General features: G+C 36.8%; 1 protein-coding gene across 1 annotated transcript in view; it reads right to left on the bottom strand.

The window, feature by feature from the left end:
• Nucleotides 1-18,124, bottom strand: part of PLEKHA7 (pleckstrin homology domain containing A7) — a gene marked incomplete at its 5' end in the record, with an annotated part of 157,052 nt that overhangs the window by 25,378 nt on the left and 113,550 nt on the right. Inside the window, 5 exons of the mRNA XM_082059344.1 lie at nucleotides 1,260-1,313; nucleotides 3,591-3,677; nucleotides 5,681-6,200; nucleotides 11,246-11,731; nucleotides 13,755-13,873. Of these exons, the coding sequence (XP_081915470.1) occupies nucleotides 1,260-1,313; nucleotides 3,591-3,677; nucleotides 5,681-6,200; nucleotides 11,246-11,731; nucleotides 13,755-13,873 (1,266 nt within the window). The remainder of the gene's footprint in view (nucleotides 1-1,259; nucleotides 1,314-3,590; nucleotides 3,678-5,680; nucleotides 6,201-11,245; nucleotides 11,732-13,754; nucleotides 13,874-18,124) is intronic.

The following is an 18,124-nucleotide window of genomic DNA, read 5'->3' as shown; positions in this document are numbered from 1 at the left end:
TCTCAGACTGTAGGACCTTTTAAATTGAAATTTGTCACAAAATTCAGCTGACTGCTTAGGATGCAGTTACATTTGCGAAAGCCATGAACAAACGAAGAACAAGGCTTAAAGTGAAATGTGTCCAAGCAACTTTAAATTCATATATTAATTATTACAACCATTTACATATTTGATCATCTAGATTATGTATACCACATGCATTGTGTGATAAATATTCTGGTTTTAAATATATATTATACTACACATATGCGTAATATGTATTACTAACATTTTCCATTGATATATTTGGTTATATATTCAGCCATTAAAACAGCAGATAAAACTGAAATATGCACACTAATAAGTTCAGTCAGCTCATTAATTGCACATATGCAAAGCCCCATGGCAAACAATAGGGTAACAAGGTGTCAGGTTTCACTCCACCTTGATTTTCAGAAACATCATATGATTTATATATGGTGAGACATCCTACACACCATGTAAAGTGGTAGACTGCTTTACTAAGCAAAATTATTATACGTTTTTCTTTTGTTTTGGTTGGTTGGTTTTTGTTGCTGTTCTTTTTTTCCCTCAAAACCTGATATTAATGAGTCTAGATTTACTTTCGAATTGCCAGCTATCAGATGTATCAGATACAGAAGTAATTTAGATGCTTTGTTGCTCAATTTTGGCTGCTTTTTTTTTAAAAAGGAAGTATCATGTAACACTTGGGCAGATTCTGTCTACAAATGGATGCATGAATTGGTGCATTTGAAATCTCTTAGCTTTAATAATAGGAAAACAACAACAGGTGATAATTAGCCATCACATTTTCACAAGAGAGCAAGACATCAATATGGCATATTATAAAAACAAGGAAAGATGTCAGCTCAAGAAGATTTAAAGGCAAAAAGTTGGATTAAAAGAACACCTTAACTTAGAGGAGTTGACTTCATATTGGTTCTAATGCTACAGGAGTCAAACATTTTGAATCAAGTTTTTATACGATTTCACTAAACACACATAATATCATCCATCTGCAGTACCAGTAACACAAGTTCTTCCTACCAACTGAAGCAACTACATTTTCTGAGTTTGCAATTTAATTGTATAGTCACTACTATAAAAACACTCACTATTCTAAGCACAATAGTGATGGCAAAAGACACAGTTCCCATTTCTGACCAGAAGGTGATTTGAAACCTGCAGGTACAAAGATGATACACAAAAGACTATTGGGGTAAAAAAAAAAATTGACGCAGACTCCTATAGAATCTTACCTTTAGATCCAAATACTCCAAATCCTTTTTCAACTGAATATAAGTGTCATCCGCCTTCATGTAAGTACATAGGGAAAAAAGAATGCAATGTATTTGAATGTTTGAAACAAGCTTAGAATACTTTAATTGGTTATACACAAGAAAAGGGATGAAAGAGGAAACAAAATAACAGAATAGGAAGTACACAAAAAGCACACTTGCTCCACCAGCATATTGCTATTTACAGCTGCACAATGGGCAAAATATTTCCTAATAATATTATTACCTCATGCCCTCCCTCCAAAGATATAGATTTGATTTTTTCACCTCTAATGAGACACATAACTACCCAAAATAATAGATTTTCAAAGGTTATTTTTTCAAGAACACTTTCTGCTGACTATCTCCTCACTGAAGCAGTCATGGTGGTGTTCTCCAGCACAACAGGTCTCTTTAGGAGAAGAGGCTTGTACCTAACTGAATGTCAATTGTAACTAGAAGCCATTATATAATAAATCATCATAATACTTTCAATTACATTTCATACACATTTTAAGATATGAATTCCTTTATCCAGGGCAAGTATGAAATAAGTTTTGTGAACAAAATACTGAAAAATATCTCACTTATATGATTAGAGAATTCATTTTGACTTTTAAGTAAGAGCATTCGACTTGATCCTTAATTTTCATTGGCTCACCTGTAATTGCTGTAAGCTTAATTTTAAAGTTATGTTAATCTAGCAACATCATCATTACAGTTGCTTCAATAAAAGCATGCACACAAGTCATAACAAAGTTATTCATCTGCTTTTCAAAAGAGGTATGCAATACACAACAAAAGAAAGCTCAACTGTTGCAAAAGTTATCAGCCAATATGCCCTCAAATTCCTAGAACTTTATTGCTATTTTGACAGGATTTTATATACTGCCTACAGTAAAGTTCAGAATAAAAGAAAAACAACTATACCTTTTCTCAAGTTTTGAGCCATTGAGAATGTGTAGTTAAAAAAGAAAAGAAACACCTTTTATGCAATAAAAATCAACAGATCACATTTGCATTTCTTTAGAGGTGTTTACTGACAATTGTCTGACCAGCAGAAACTCTGCCCATTTTGGAGAAATCCCTGTTACTATCGCCCATCTCAGTGCGATTGTTCTGTAGGTGAGGTGAGTCAGGAAAAGAACCTTTTCCAAATTCAAAAAAAGTTTCTTTAGTTTTGGGCCAATATAAAACCTTCACCAGTTCCAAGAAGAGTCACCACGTTTTATGCGCAGACAGCTCCATTTCTGAGGCTCTACCATGAACCCAAGAGCTCTGTAAGCACACTGCACTTTGATCTCACTTTTACAAGTTTCATACAGCAGTGCAATCAAGAGCACTGTTGATGACCCAAGATGCCCTTGAGCTTTAACGAACCAACGTTCACCTGCAGAACCGACACAGTTACAAGCTCATACGAATGTACAAATTGGCTGATGAATTTCAATTTGCAGGTGATGCAGCATGTGGCACAGGGAGCCAATCCCACCATGAAAGCAGCACAAAGAAATGGTTTTGCTTTAGAATGAACTTCTCTAACATTGTAAACCACATTTCTGAAGACGCAGCATTTTCAGAAATAGTACAATGAGGGAGTACACATGACACTTTGAAACATGTATACTGGTGCCCTATAACTTAAAACGCTCATCTTTTATAGCATATACAACAGCAAAGAAAAACTGCAAACAACCTGGGGACTGCAGAATACCAAAGAATGGGCAGGAAAGCACAGACTCAAGCATGCCACTCATGAAGCGTCTGCAGAGTCACAAAATGTCATACAGCACGATGAGCCAAGCAGCAGCTGACCTGATAGGTGGAATTAGTTGGCAAGTGCTGCAGTAATTGTGCGATTGTGTAATTTCGTATACTAGCCAACTTAGCCTGATGTCTCCTTAATCGAATGAGAAGCAATGTTAGCTCTTCAGGCTGCAGGTATTTAGACACATTGTAAAGAGGAAATTAGCAGTCTTCAGGGAGAGTAATCGTAATTACATTTTTCACCTCACTGCCCAGAAAGCAGTTACTTGACATGATTAGGTAATTGTTTAATTAACTCTGCATTTGGTCAAATAAACACAATAAAAATTGAATCCTGCAATAACAGACAGCTCACTCCTGTTCACTTGCAGGTGACAGCAAAATTCCTACAGGCTTTATTGGGAGCTGGTTAAGATTAAGTTCTCATTCATGTTATTTATGTTTCAGCTAATAAAAATACAACTACTATGGAATGAGCAGGGTTATAAAATTTAACGCCACCACTATTATGACACAAAAGGAGAAGTAACGGTTCTCTCAACTTACCGATTTGCCGTGCAAACTGGGTGCGCTCACGGTATGTGTCATGTAACCCATAGCAGGCATAGAGCGTCGATCAATGTGAGTTGAGCTCTGCAAGAAGCCACAGCCAGAACTGTAAGGACTGTCTGTAGTGAGAGGTATGTTGTACATCAGGACAAACTCAGGAGATGTGCACCTCTGCTACAGATTTTCTATTTGAATTCACAGCATGCTTGGATGAAGGTGACATCATGGGACAGCCAGATCCTTTGATGTTTAAGTAAAACTAATGAATGAACAAACGCAAATATAGTGCCTGTGATGCTGGGCAAATCATCAGATTCTGGCAGCACAAGGTGCTTCAGTAGAATATGCAAAGTGGTTTCCAGCAAATAAAAATAAAAAGTATTCATAAAGTTTCCCTCCACCTAATGTCTCCCAGAGAAAGGCTGTTTGGCTCATGCCCTTCAACAGTAGCTTGTACTCCATACAGTACCAACCATTAATGTTCTCTTTCAGCCAGAGAACACTAAGCTACTGACATGAGTGACACCTTGTGGCAATGGGCTCCATTAATACCAGGTTTTATTAAATAATCATACTTGTTCTGCCCCTTTCTGCTTATAACATGAAAACCTACTACACATCCATTCTTTCCTCTTAATGCCAAACTTCTTTGGCTTTCTTCAAGTTAGACTAAATATCTCATGATCTATTTTTATTCCTGTCTCCGAATTTAACTGAATCCTGTTTTGTTCTTTTTTTTTTTTTTCCTCCTTTAAGTGTAAATGCATTCGAAGGAGGGAGAAGTATCGCAGATTTATTTAGACATATACATTTAAATGTAAAATAACGCCATGTGCCTACGTATAAACATGAGTATTTTTCTTTAGAAACTTCTACAAAAGTTTTACAGAAGTTTTACATATGAGGAAAATTGTCTTTCTCTATATTGGTAAAACCAATATGAAATTAAGAGTTTTATTTTATGAGTAAAAATTTATGCAGCTACATTGCACAGGAATAGACTGCTGTACACTCCTTCATAAGGAATATAATGCTCCTTCAGCTTATAGAGAAACCAATGTCTGGTATAATACAATCAGGAGTTTAAAAAATATTAATTTTCAGTGCTGCACATCACTGGACTATTTAATCATCTGACATAATATAAACCTATAAATGCTGAAAGACATCCGACAGCTATACTGCATATACACTAGGAAGAAAATCTTAACTGTGCATGAAGCTGGCATGCAACCTAGCGTCATGGTCCTGAACTTTGCAAATTCTTTGCAAATGCTGGCCCCATCAGAGCCCATGGTTGAGGTCAAAGAATGAGGTGAATATAAAGGCTTTAATTTCCACTTATTCCAGTGCAAGAGCTACCAAGACAAGTACATTCTACCTTGATTCAACCCTGAATTGCCCTAATTTGCTTAGGGAAGGAGAGCCACGTGGAGTACCAACCAGGGAAACCTCTGTTACCTCTGGATAAGAGGCTACAACAGTGCCTACAAAAAATCCACACTGAAATTCTGCAGAAGGTTGAAGTTTCGGACCAACAGTATTTGAATTTGATTAGGCTGATGTTAATGGCTCTGCAAAGAGCTTTAACTATCAAATGCACAAAAAGTTACTATGATTTTAGCCATAACTAAAACCAGAATCAGTTACAAGACTAACTACACGAGCTACTAATATGTAGAGAAAGCAGACACAGCAAACAGCGAAAACTACAAGCATAAGTAAATAATTAAGGAAGAGTTCATCCTGCTTAGTCTTGTATTCTTGCCTGCCTACTCTATACATTAAAATACTACAATTTGTATATTTTATACATATAAACATATACCTTCCAGTGTTTGAACAAAAAATATTCCAAATCAATGTGACGTGCCAGCAACTTTCCTTTCCTAATCAACCAAAAGTCATAAATCTGGAAAGATCAGAAAGCTAGGAGTTTAATGAGAAAATTATTCATTGTATTAACTCTTAGAACTTGCACAATCTTTCATACAAAAGGAAAGATTCAATGCAAATTACTAAGTTACATTACCAATGTGTGATACCACATTTAGAACAGTATGAAATCAGTTATGGTGTATACAAACCTTTACAGCATGATTTCGTATCTTCCTGGGTGATCCAGCAAAAGGAACATCTACAGTCTGTCTCTCATCAGGCGGTTTAACTGTAAGCCTTTCTGCAGGAGTATGCGGTCTCCTTGGGAGAAAGCTTTTTGGAGGCCCAGGTGGAGGAATATCAGATGGAGAGGGCGGAACAGATATTGATCGTGGAACATCTAATGAACTTTTTGACTTACCACGATCAATAACATCTGAAGAACCTACATAAAGTGGGGCAGTGGGGCTGCCATGTTTGAATTGCTGTCTCTGCTGCCACTCATATAGCTGCCAAACAGTTCCGTCCTTATTTGCTTTCCTCTCCTCCTGGGACATCTTCAAGTGGCTGACACGATCTTGCGCATATTTGTAGTCGCTCGGCAAATTGCGGTTGGGTGGTGGTGGGGAGCTCCCTGAAGGCTGCCTGGTATTCTTTGGCAAAGTGTGATAGTTCTCAGGAAAAGGTAGATTGGGACCCTGACGTGTGAGAGTCTGATCAGAAGTGAGACTGTAAAGGAGAGGAAAAAAACCAAACAGGGTAAAGTTTAGCATACATTGATGAGTGGCAGTGATTAAAAAGAAATCTCTGATGACATTACATAGAAGCTACAAGACACAAGAGTCATTTAAGAAGAATTTACAGAAATCTTTATAAAGTAATATTAATGAAATCTACCCTGTACAAAAACATGACACTGTATTGCTGCAAAGATGTAAATAGTGTAAATACAGGCTGTTACTTTTGTGTCTAGTCTAGGATGACCTACTAGAAATAAACTTACAGGATAGCTGTGTTATGCACTTAGACCAAAAAGAATGCCAAGAACGTGAAGAAATGAATTATTGTTACATATAAAGAGCAAATCAGTAAATTAAAATATTTTTTACCGAAAGCTTGCTCACCACTAGATGGTGCAGTTTACGAACAAGAAATGCAGGCTCGTTCTAAAAAAACCCTTGAAGTGCAAGAAGAAATCTCAACCACAGAATAAGTACTTCGGATCATTTTTGTTCATGTGAAGGAAGAAAAAAACAAACCAAAACAAACCGCAAAACCACAAAGGCAAGAAACTGCTCCAAGTCCCCATGTCTGTATGATGGACTTTAATCTGAACTAATGCTACTGGATCTACTGTTTTAAGCAACACAAGGCTTTTTGCAACAGAACTCATTGACAAACTAGAATACAAAAGGAGGCATGACATCCAGGCTTTAGTATTGCATCCATAATGCACTTAAACTGTAGAAATTAAAACTTTCAGTAGACAGAGAGTTAAGACAGAATTGGCAAAAGCTTTGACAAAGTGCAGTCAACTCCCTCTCCTACTTTGAAGTCAAAAATCTTTCCATAGCCTCATCCATAAGAACCTGCCTGTCTAATTTCTGATTCCCCAGTTAAACATCTGGGGGTGTTTTACTTGCTATCATTTGCCCAATGATTCAGGCTCTCCAAAGAGAAAACCGTTCTGCTAGACTTGCTACAGAGTAACAATACAAACAATAAATACAAACAACAAAAAAAAACACGCAAATAAAGAAATTCGGAGCATGCTCATCACTCTACTCAGTAGGCTCCACTCTCTGCATGAATGTGAGACCTAATGGTGTGGGAACTACAGGAATTCCACAGGAAAGAATGGGCAGGATGGATCAAGAATATCTTTGTTCAGCATCCAAGAATAACAGAAGCAAGGGGAAAAGTGTTGCTACCAGTAACTGCTGCTCAGTAGTCACCCCTGTCTACTTCTAACTGCAGGATTTGGCACTGTTGGGCTGTCTTGAAATATGGATACCCTTGAGAAGATGTATGATTCCTCATGTCAGAAACCAGAATAACTGCCCTGTGCTGTATGGAGGATAACAAATCCATAAAAGCTCTGCTCTCTCATACCACAGAACCTTGATGTGCTCTCAGATTTCACAATAAAGGTTAAAGCAGGCAGATAGCATGAGCAGAGGCAACTAAAAGATCAGTATTTCATGGTCAAGTAACCTCTTTTATTTCTCTAGCTCATTATATCACATGTATTCTGTATGTTCTGTACTGTACTGCCAATTCTTTCCACATGAAAACCAAAGTGGTTGGTAGATGTGTCTTCTCTCAACAAGAACGAGAACTGAGAACATGTGGAGCAGATAGTGTTTCAAAAGGACAGCTGAGACAGGCATGAAGCTGGGACAGATTTCTCTGTGGAAAAAAGGGGAACGGGGCTTGGCCACTCCTATACTCCAACTTAGCAGAGCCCTCAGGAATGGATCAGCAAACTATCGAACGTTGCATACCATCTATGCATGGTGATTTTCTAATTGGACATGAAAGGATAAAGTATGGAGATCAGCAGGAATTAATGGGAGTCAAAGTCCTCAGTGCTAGCAGCTTTAGGAGCAAAAGCAGTCTGAAAACAAAGACCCCCAAAGTCCCCATGAGTTATGGGGCCAGGGGGAGCAAAATCTTGCCTTTCCTCTAGAAGAGGATGCATTTGTCTGAGAGGAACCACAGACTGTTTAGATGAAAGCAGTGCTCTGCTTAGCTGGGAAGTGCTGGCTTCATGCAATACTTCAGCCTGCTAGTAAAAAGAACAAAGTTGCATGTGCATTACGCTGCCCAGGGGAAATCACATTCAAAGCTGAACTTCAGAGGCAAATGCTTACATACAGATGGATTGCAATTTCTCGGTATATTAAAACACGCTTTAAGCTGTTGGCGTCTCCATCACACAAGGTTCCAGACTCTTAAAAATAACTTACATTATATAAAATAAGCGTTAAAATGACTGAACAGATTCTATAACAGGGACAGAACAATGTCCCAAATTACTCGAATTGGTCCACAATGGACTCTGGGCAGGGATCAAGAGTACAAACGAGCAAAAGTAGCTGTACTCAAGAATCTCCTCTTGAATGATGAGGTATAACTAACATTAAAAGAAAAGCAGACATTGGAGAGTGAAAAAGAAATGGACTGATGCCATATTATATGATGATGTGCCACGAAAATCATTCCGGATTTGCAGTGGGAAGGAACCACACAGAAAATTTTGTACAAAAAGAAGACAAATGTTTAAAAGAAAACAAATACAATTATTGGAAACACAATTCTTATTCATGGGCATGCAGAGAAGCTAAAAAATTTCTTCTTTAAGCAAATCAGGAAGGAATAGAAAGTTCTGAACAACCAGAAATATTTAACACTGTATTTGCAAGGAAAGAAAATCCTCAACACATTTGGTTTGGAAATATTAAGCATACATTTCTCAGATTTAGATGGGGTCTCTTTTAGTGCAAATAAACTGCTCAAAATAGCAGATTCTTAGCAATTATGCATCCACTATGTGTATCCAGGCACTGGAATCAGATCAAAGACTAGTAATTTCTGGGCAGCTGCTGTTTGATGGTCCTGACCTTTAATTACTTAAACCCAAAATCTCCTCAAAGCCTTCTTTCAAATCTCCTTCCAATTCTCTCAAAGGCTGGCATGAACCCCCTTCAAGCAGGTAGTCCCCTTTGCTGAGAACAGAGAGGGGTTAGATGACAGTTCATTGTCTAAGAGAAATGAATCTCCAAAGTGAGAGCTAACATGTACTAGTGAGCAAACAGTTCTGAGTGCTTTATAAAATGGGGGTGTAAAATATCTATTTCAAAGATCTAGATATCTATAAAAGGTGCAATCCCTGCAAATAATTATACAAGAGAGTTCTTTCTTGTCACAATCAACTTGCTGGCCCACACACTTACTAAAATCAAAATGGAATGTCAATCAAATTATCATCTCCATCTTGAATTTCTGTATCTCGAAATCAAGAAGACATTTGATGATTAATATGCCACTTCTACCCATCAGTTAAATGCACTCCAACAACTGAGCAGGTTGCGAGAAGGGGCCATTTAAAAGATCAATCCATTAATCTTCAGGAAGGTAACGTGCAATATATTCTGAACGCAGAGAATGTAACGGCATTTATCAGGGAAAGACAAAGAAAAGAAGGTCAACTGAGCTAAAATAGAACTTAAAGTTCTTAAAATAAGAAGAAAATTACTCCATATCCACTTAAAAAGTTCGATTTTGGCTGCATCACTGCAGTTGGCTCTTGCGAAGTTTCACCCAGTACTTAACAGCTCCAGCTGAGGTTTAACTAGAACAAAAACTGTCACCCACAACAGTGCTATCTTAACACTACACCTGATACACACTTAAAGTTGATTTACTGGAAAGAGCAATTAGGAGGAAAACAGTGCTTATTTAGCTGTCAGTCAAGCCTCTTCAATGCCTATACTTCTGGTGTGGAAAACATCAACAGACATTTATTAAGCACTAGCTAATTAGTTCAATAGTTTTCTGTATTATTTTAGACTAATAGATCCGTGCATGCAAGAAGAAATAACACACCAACTACTTTTCTTCATTACTCATATTCTCTCGGGAAGCACTAATTGATATACAAGCAAAAAAGATGCAAGTAAACTGACTCTAGCAGCCTAGAAGAATGTTAAATAAAATCAAAAAGTATGAAAACTTCTGTAAGGGTAATTCCAAAGATAAGAGAGTAGAACAATGGACTTCCAAACAGAATTAGCAAGTCCTAAATTTCTTACTGGATCCAAAAAAGACAAATATTTGCTCCAAAAACACTAAAAAAATGCCTCAAATGTTTTCTCCCTCCTAAGAACTACATGCTAATGTCCCTTATTGTTCTATACTATAATTAGATTTTAGCAAATTTATAAGGCACTCAAGTCAGTAGGTTACATTTCAGTAGGTTATATTTCAAAAATCCTCACATGCAGCACAGAGCCCTAGTGTCTTTATGGCCACTTGACACAAGGTGACATCCTGAACATCACTTCATTTTTTCAACTGGTTCCTGACTGCACACTTTGAAAGTAAAGCAATTATGAGATTTTCAAATTACAAAAGCATTCCAGTGTGCATTCCAACTCTTTAGGTAATTTCCAGGGACTGAAAAGGGAAAAGAGAATCCTGGAGACCATGGGAACATCCTAGGACTTCTTCATTAATTACATGAATATATGGAGACCTTTCAATTTCTGACGCACACAGTGCAGTGACCTGAGTAGGGCAGTGAATGGATGTTTGAAACAGGAACAGAAAGGAGGTTAAAAAAAAAAAAAAAACACAACAGCATTCTTTACTTGTAAGTGGAAAAGAAATCATTATCTATAATTTATATTGTGTAGTTGTCGATAAATAAGAAGTAACTGAGGGCTGCACTTCACTTTCTGGCTCTTCAATTGTCGCAAATTTTAAGAAGCTTTGAGCATCCACAATGATTAAAACCAGTAAAAAAATAGCACTCTGGTCTCACTTTTTCTATTTGCAATATAGTGACAACATTAAAAGGATTTGATTAGCCAATCCTGTATTGACATTCCCATGAGATAACCACCCGAAAAATACCATTATGCACTAGAGAGAAAAGTAAGCTTTGTTATATATTGTCTCTGTAAAATATCATTCTCAGTTGCATATTACTAATATCTTTCTTTAAGAAAATGCCACTTGGCAGCCTATTTACAGACGGGCCTACTACTAACCTTCGTGTATCTCCTTTTTGGACTTTTACCCAGTGCTCCACTTGAGCCATGTTACTTTTTCTCTGCATCTGTTTATCTGGATTTGTTCTGGGAACAAACCCTCTTTTATAGGAGCTGGTACCATTCTGCTCCACTAGGCCAGCACTCATACTTAATGAACTAGGAAGCGTTCCATTCTTCTCAGCTGGCTGAGGCTGAGCTACTTGGGACCTTGGTGCATTCGTTAAGCCTGGAAATAATGAATCAGCTTCTGTTAACGCATGCTTAGCCTTTCCCTTCTTAGTTTCCAGAGTTTCTTTTCTGTGAACATGACGCTGCTCTTCCTCTTTTTCTTTTCTTATCTCTTCACGCTTATCATATCCAAGCATCTCAGCTGATTTTTGATAACTTTCTTTTGCATCCGTAATCTCTGCCTTCACACACTCTTTACAGGCATCCACATGATTGACCTGAGGAACAGCTTGCTGATCCACTTTTTCAGTTTCTCTGAAAAGAAGATACATGTCAGTAATGAACACCGCTTAATTGTCAAAAGTTGATGTGGTCTTGTTACTACTTTAGAAGGAATACCCAGAAAAGCACCTTCACCAGGCTGTGATTAATTTGAAACGTTAAGACAGATACACTCAGCAAAACTCAAGTTGTTATCCCAGTTAGGCGAAAGTTACCTTTACAGTCCTATTAAGGAAGCAGAAATAATTTATACGCATCTGTAAAAATGACTGAAAATAATAATATTGTAGGACATAAGTATTCAACTTGCATAGTATTATGTATGAACAGCTGTAAAAAAGGAAGTTTTCCTAACCTAGGAAACATTGAAAGCCAAACAACCAAAACCAAACTGCCAACTGCTCATTTCAAAGTCAAAAAAGCCTTTCACATTGCTGTAGATGCCTTAGGGACTAGTCATTTCTGGTCAAGAGGACAGAACAATATCTACATTTGAGTCAGTACTATTATTGCCCACAGAATCCCTAACCTGGGGCCTATTCCTGAAAAGAAAAAAAAAAAAAAGAATTTTAAAAAAATCTCCATTGCTCCTAGTACATGCTGCAATGCACACTAGTTTGCTTACTTACCTTATTACCTAAATATTTCAAAAATTCCGTACCAGAAATCTTGATATTAAACTTACAACACAAGAAAACATCTAAGGATCCTGAAAGTTTTATGTTGCTTTTCACATATAACGTACTTCATTTACAATTTTCTTGATATTCTTATAATGAAAAGCTTCTCAACAATAATTTTTCTCTAATAATTCAGTGGAGCATCATTGATCTCAGAGTAGCACCTCAACTTCTGTGAAAATAAGTTCAGTTTCTTTAAAGCTTTATGGAAAGTGAATTTTTAGTAAGGGCCATGACAATTGTTTTCACTTCAGTCTACTTAGTGTCTCAAAACAGTCTACTACAAGAAAGGACACTAGATCAATACTTAAAACACGCCAGACTTCTCCAATGTTTCTCTCAATTATTCCTATCTTTATAAAGAAGACAAAGAAATAAAAAAAAAAAACAGGTAACACATTACATGTTATTTGTAATTTAATTTAAATCCAGAAAAATCTTAACACAAAATCAATAGGATGCAAAGGTCTGGAAGAGATTTTGATCCTTTGTTTGTATTTGATTTGCCAAAAGCAAGCAATAGTGTGAGATACTCTGAGAAACTGCACCACGACACACTAACCCTCACGGCCCCAAAGGGTTAAAAGCAGAGCTGTCTCTCAGTACACAGCCTTCTTTCACATGGAGTTGTAGGGAAAGAATCACATTCCAAAGTCAAAATATCAAGAATGTTAGATCGATTTTAAGAAAAGGGAAAAACTGGAAGCACATGATGGCACAGCTGAATTCGTTTGCCTCTAGCACTAATTAAGAACAATGGGACAATGGACAACCTCCTTTTATAACAGTGCTTTTTTTTCTACACCAGGAAAACCATGACAAACACTTAAAAGTACTAAAGGCCACCAACATGAAAAAAATAGTTAATACCTGCATAGCACAGTTCATATCTGTAACTCTAAATGTGATTTACCCATCTTTTACATTCTTTTCCCTCTTAAGAGCATTTTCATGTTACTTCTAAACACTAATTTGAAACAACTCCTTCCTCTTCTGTCTTTTCTGGTTCACTCATGTCTCCTCCAGGCTGCCAACTGGCTGTTGCAGGGGTATGAATTTGCTCACAAAATCTGTAATTTTTTAACTGAAATTCCCTAAAAAAATTACATATGTACAGAAATTAATCCATGTCACTAAATGTGGACACACAATTTGTGAGTAGACACAAATACTGAACATCAGCTTTTCTTAACTGATGTTAGTTAACTGTTAGTTAAAAATAATAATTTCTTTTAAATGGGAAGGAGTTTCATGCACGCATTTACAAATATCACTTTCATAAATCACCACCAATCTGATTTTTTTATATACATACATTTATATATATATAAAATATATATATTAAAAAAAACCTAACAGTTTTGTATTGAACTTGCCTCTTCAGTGAAGAGCGTGTTTGCATAAGAGCAGCTTGGTTCATAGCCCGGATCCAGCCATTCATGTCCTCTTGGGTATCTGCACTGAAGTAGTACGTCCGCATCCCTGAATGCTCTGCCTGAGAGCCAATAACAGAATTCTTATTATAAATATATGCCCGCATACCTGTATGAACAGCCTGTCGGGGGGGAAGAAAAGAAAAAAGAAGTCAGACAGCCCTGTAACTTTCCCTGATATCTTTAAATAACCTTCCAGATTCTTTGACTTTTTCTTGAATTTTGGATACAATTATTACACTGCCACAATGGGCTGCAATGCAAAAAACTCAAATAGCACTGAGTGATTTTTACTGAAATTCTTCTACCCCTTTCTCACACTATTAAGCTATAAGTGCAGCACTTCTTTTTTTCAGAGTAGGAAATTTCAGCTTTTCATTTTCTCTTAACAGGTATATTTAATTTGCCATAAATACGATACAAAACAAATTAAAGAATTCTCACTGAGACATACGTAAGCAAGCCAATTTTACCAGCTCATTTAATAAAGCAATTTAATCAGACAGAACACAGACAAAAACCTTACCATTCAAGCAATTAAACTGCATACTTAAGAACTGATTATTATGCACGTTAAGATCTTTTGGTTAAAGTGTGCACTTGAACCTTTCTATATTAGCCACAAAATCACAAGACTTACTGATAAAGTTAGTAATCCTGATGAATTTATCAAAGCACATAAAATATTGACAAGTATTTCTGCACACCAAAACACTCCATGAAAGTCCACTGCAAACTAGAGGTATTTGGAAATTCTTCTATAAATATATTCAATACTCAAATGTATTAAATATGGAAGGTCTTTGCTAACTCCAGGCTACTTGAATTTAATCAAATCTCATCCACATTCGTGTAAGCAATAGTGTAGATATTACTAAGCCGTATCAGTCTCGAAACACTTCACTGTATTTCCTTAAAGTTACTTTACAGATGTGCTTTAGTTTAGCACGGAGAGATTAATCTCCTTACGTTCCAAAAAGCTGGAGACAGTATAACAGGTTTGAAAGCTCTCGTAATGATATTAAAACAAAATTAGTAATTTAAATTGGTTTTTATGAAACTAAACCTGTTGTCATATATGAAAGCATGAAACACTGCTGAAACTGGGCTTTTTTTAATGAAAAAAATTATCTCAACTTTTCCATTTGGCTACATCTTATTTTAAAGGTTAAACATACTTCACAAATCTTCCCTAAATAAGTGGTCTTTTTATTTTGATGAAATCATCTCCCTCTCATTATTCCAAATAAAAAAACCACACCAGTCTACAATCACAAAAGGCTTCAGAAACACAGCAACTGTTTAGCCCAAACCCATCCTATTTAATCCAGTGTGGCCATCTCTACATGTTATAATTTCAGTTGTTTACCGTGAATTTCCCAAATTACCATAATCTTAGAGACTCATATGAAAAACTCTGAAGAGCAAAATAGTTGCTTCCTCTTGCAGTGCTTTAAGTTGTGTGGAGAATTTACTCCCTTTCCATTGCAGCCTGTTCTTATAAATGTGCAAAATGCGGTCTTTCGCTTCAGTGCCTCAAATAAGGAAACCTCTATTTGTTCTGAGCACTGTAGGAGCAGGCCCAGCCTGCCATCCCCAGCCTGCCATTCTCACCCATGGTGGAGAGCTGAGACCGCAGCAAAACAGCCAGCAAAAGAAGGAGAAGGAAAAAAGAAGAAAGGGTGACAGAGAGAAGTCCCAGACTCTCTCCTGCTCGAAAGGGTTTGCTTCCCTCCAGCGTTGGCCATTAAGGGAATACAAGGTAGTTTCCTCTCCCTTTCAATCATTAGCTACCCATCCTAACACAGGAAAACAGGACTGTCGTGCATGAAACAGCAGCTCTGATCAATTACGTATTGAGGAAATATAGGATTTTTTAAAAAATGTTTTCCTTGTTGAGGTGTTTGGGTTTGGGTTTTCTTTGTTATTTGAGGGGTTTTTTTTTTTCCTTCATTTTGAGAGCACTACAAATGGTCAAAACAAATATGATTTAGAAGCATTTAATTCATTGCAATTTATGGTTAGCATCCAGTGCAAGAAGAGACCAAAAACTGGCAGCTCCAGATGTAAAAGGAAAACGTGATTTTAATCTAGACCTTATGAGTACAGGGATCCTTCACAGACCATGCTGAGCCCCTAGAAGATGCTGGAATTCAGACATGAAGCAACTCCTGCAGAAACCAACTGCAGAGATGGAGTACCACATCAATAAATGGATTTAACAGCTGAATGTCTTAATTGACCTGTAAGTCCTGATCAGCATAACCCGTTTGCCTTTCAGGTTCTCTTTCAGCGGTGCATGATGAACACAGCTAAAAGCATCACCTAAGAGGCTGCAGGTGAAAACGCATAAAAATGCGAAGTATGTTGTACCATTCTCCCTTGAGAGAGTGAAGCTATCACAGCCATAAACATTCATGGTTTCAGAAGGGATAATGGAGATGGTGTGTTATTATCAACAAACACGACATTCTAGAGTTCGTAATATATAAAACTGGTTAAAGGAAAATTAAAATATATTTCAGTTATTTATTAGTAGTGTGCCATATATGCAAGAAAGCCACTTTGTGCGAATGTCCTGTAGCTGTCACTGCTAGCAGACACAGAAGCTAGTGAATCTTTTTGCTTTTTTTTAAAGCAATAGCTATTAGGACGATTACAGCATACTAAAAAGCCTAAAACACAGCACATGCGCACGTGTACACCATACACACAACAGGGAAAAAATAATACCGGTACCTATTCATGCATTCAGATGCCTTAATGTGGACAGATTGAGAAGAAAAGCAGTCTCTCTCCCATAATGCACAGAAGGAGAAATGGACAGTAAACCCCAAGAGCATACCAATAGGACAAGACAAGGACAAAAAGTTAAACAAGTTAAAATCATGAAAAGATTCATGTTTCCAAAGAAAATACTTAACAAAAGACTATACTAGAAATAACTAATGCCTAGAGCTATTATGTTCACCTCCAATAATTCAACATTTCTAGAAGAGAAAAAGACATGCTTCCTAGGACAGAGGGATGGGGAGGGGAACAGTTTTCTAATAATTGTAACCTTTCAAAGTTAGTCCTCTTAATAAGCTCTAAAATGCAGGAAATTCTCTCTTCTCCTGAAGTTCAACATTTATGAAGCACTTACAAGCAAAATTAGAAATAATAGTCTGCGTCTTAACTATAAACACAACAGCAGCACACTACAATCTAACTCATCTTCCACCCTCAAATAGTATTTTCTTCGGAACTTCTAGAAGTTAGAACCTTCTCTCCTCCAAATTCTAAAATGGCACCTCTTAAATTTATAACCCTTGGCATTTCTTCATGTGACTCCTCAGACTCAGAGAAGCAATATGGGAGCCTGAGGTAGCAACGATGATCTAGAGAACATAAAGTAACAAACTGCCAATCATTTTTAGGAAAATCAGTGAGACCAAAGAAACAGGTAAGACATGTGCCCTGGTCCTAGCAGACCTAAGCAATGAACAGATACTTCCTTTAATAAGTCTTACAAGTGTCAATAATGAAAAGATGCTTAAAAACAAGCTGCAGTAGCATCTTTTGGAAGTAACCATTTGCCTGGCTTCCTAGGCTCTGAAAGCCCTCATGCTGAAAGAATGAAAAAATCTAAAAGGTAGCATCAAAATAAAAAGGAGTAATTTGCATCTCCAATGCTACTTCCTATCTCTTAAAGAAACATCAGAGCATCCTTTCTTGACTTTATTTGGATGCAAGATATGCACATAAATACGAATATATACTTGCATACATTGTCGTTGCATGAAGTTCTGTTGTTTTCTTTAAAGCAAATGTTGGTAGGCCTTCCAAGTTTCTCAATTTGTATTACTATGAAATTTATATAGACAAATGTACATTCGGTATTCTCATCTATTTTAACCCATATACGATCAATTAAAAATAGTTTTCATGATTGAGGACAATGACGTTTATAAAGAGACTGCAATGACATTAAGTTTCATAAATTGATACTGTTCACGTTTAAAAACGTTGTATTTCTAAAAAGTACAATCAATTATCTGTTAATCAAAGGGACTAATTTCAACTATATATTAATGTTGTGCAAACTTTTTCAGATTAAAATTTATTCGTTGGATTTGTGCCTCCTCCCATTTGTATCAGCAAGAAATGACTATTACAAAACACAGCAACTAGATTAAGTATCTTTAAGACGTTAGCTGCCAAACTACCTATGCTGTAAGGATCCTGAGTTTTAAAAGGTTCTCACAAAGCTTAATGGCAGTAGTTCACAGCTAGTCACAGCACTTCGCTTGGGACAAATAAACAATGTGAAA

Source organism: Streptopelia decaocto (assembly GCF_964273445.1).
Source record: "Streptopelia decaocto genome assembly, chromosome: 7".
NCBI lineage: Eukaryota > Metazoa > Chordata > Aves > Columbiformes > Columbidae > Streptopelia > Streptopelia decaocto.
Note: the sequence above shows the minus strand (reverse complement) of the source record. Positions and strands in the feature narration are given on the sequence as shown.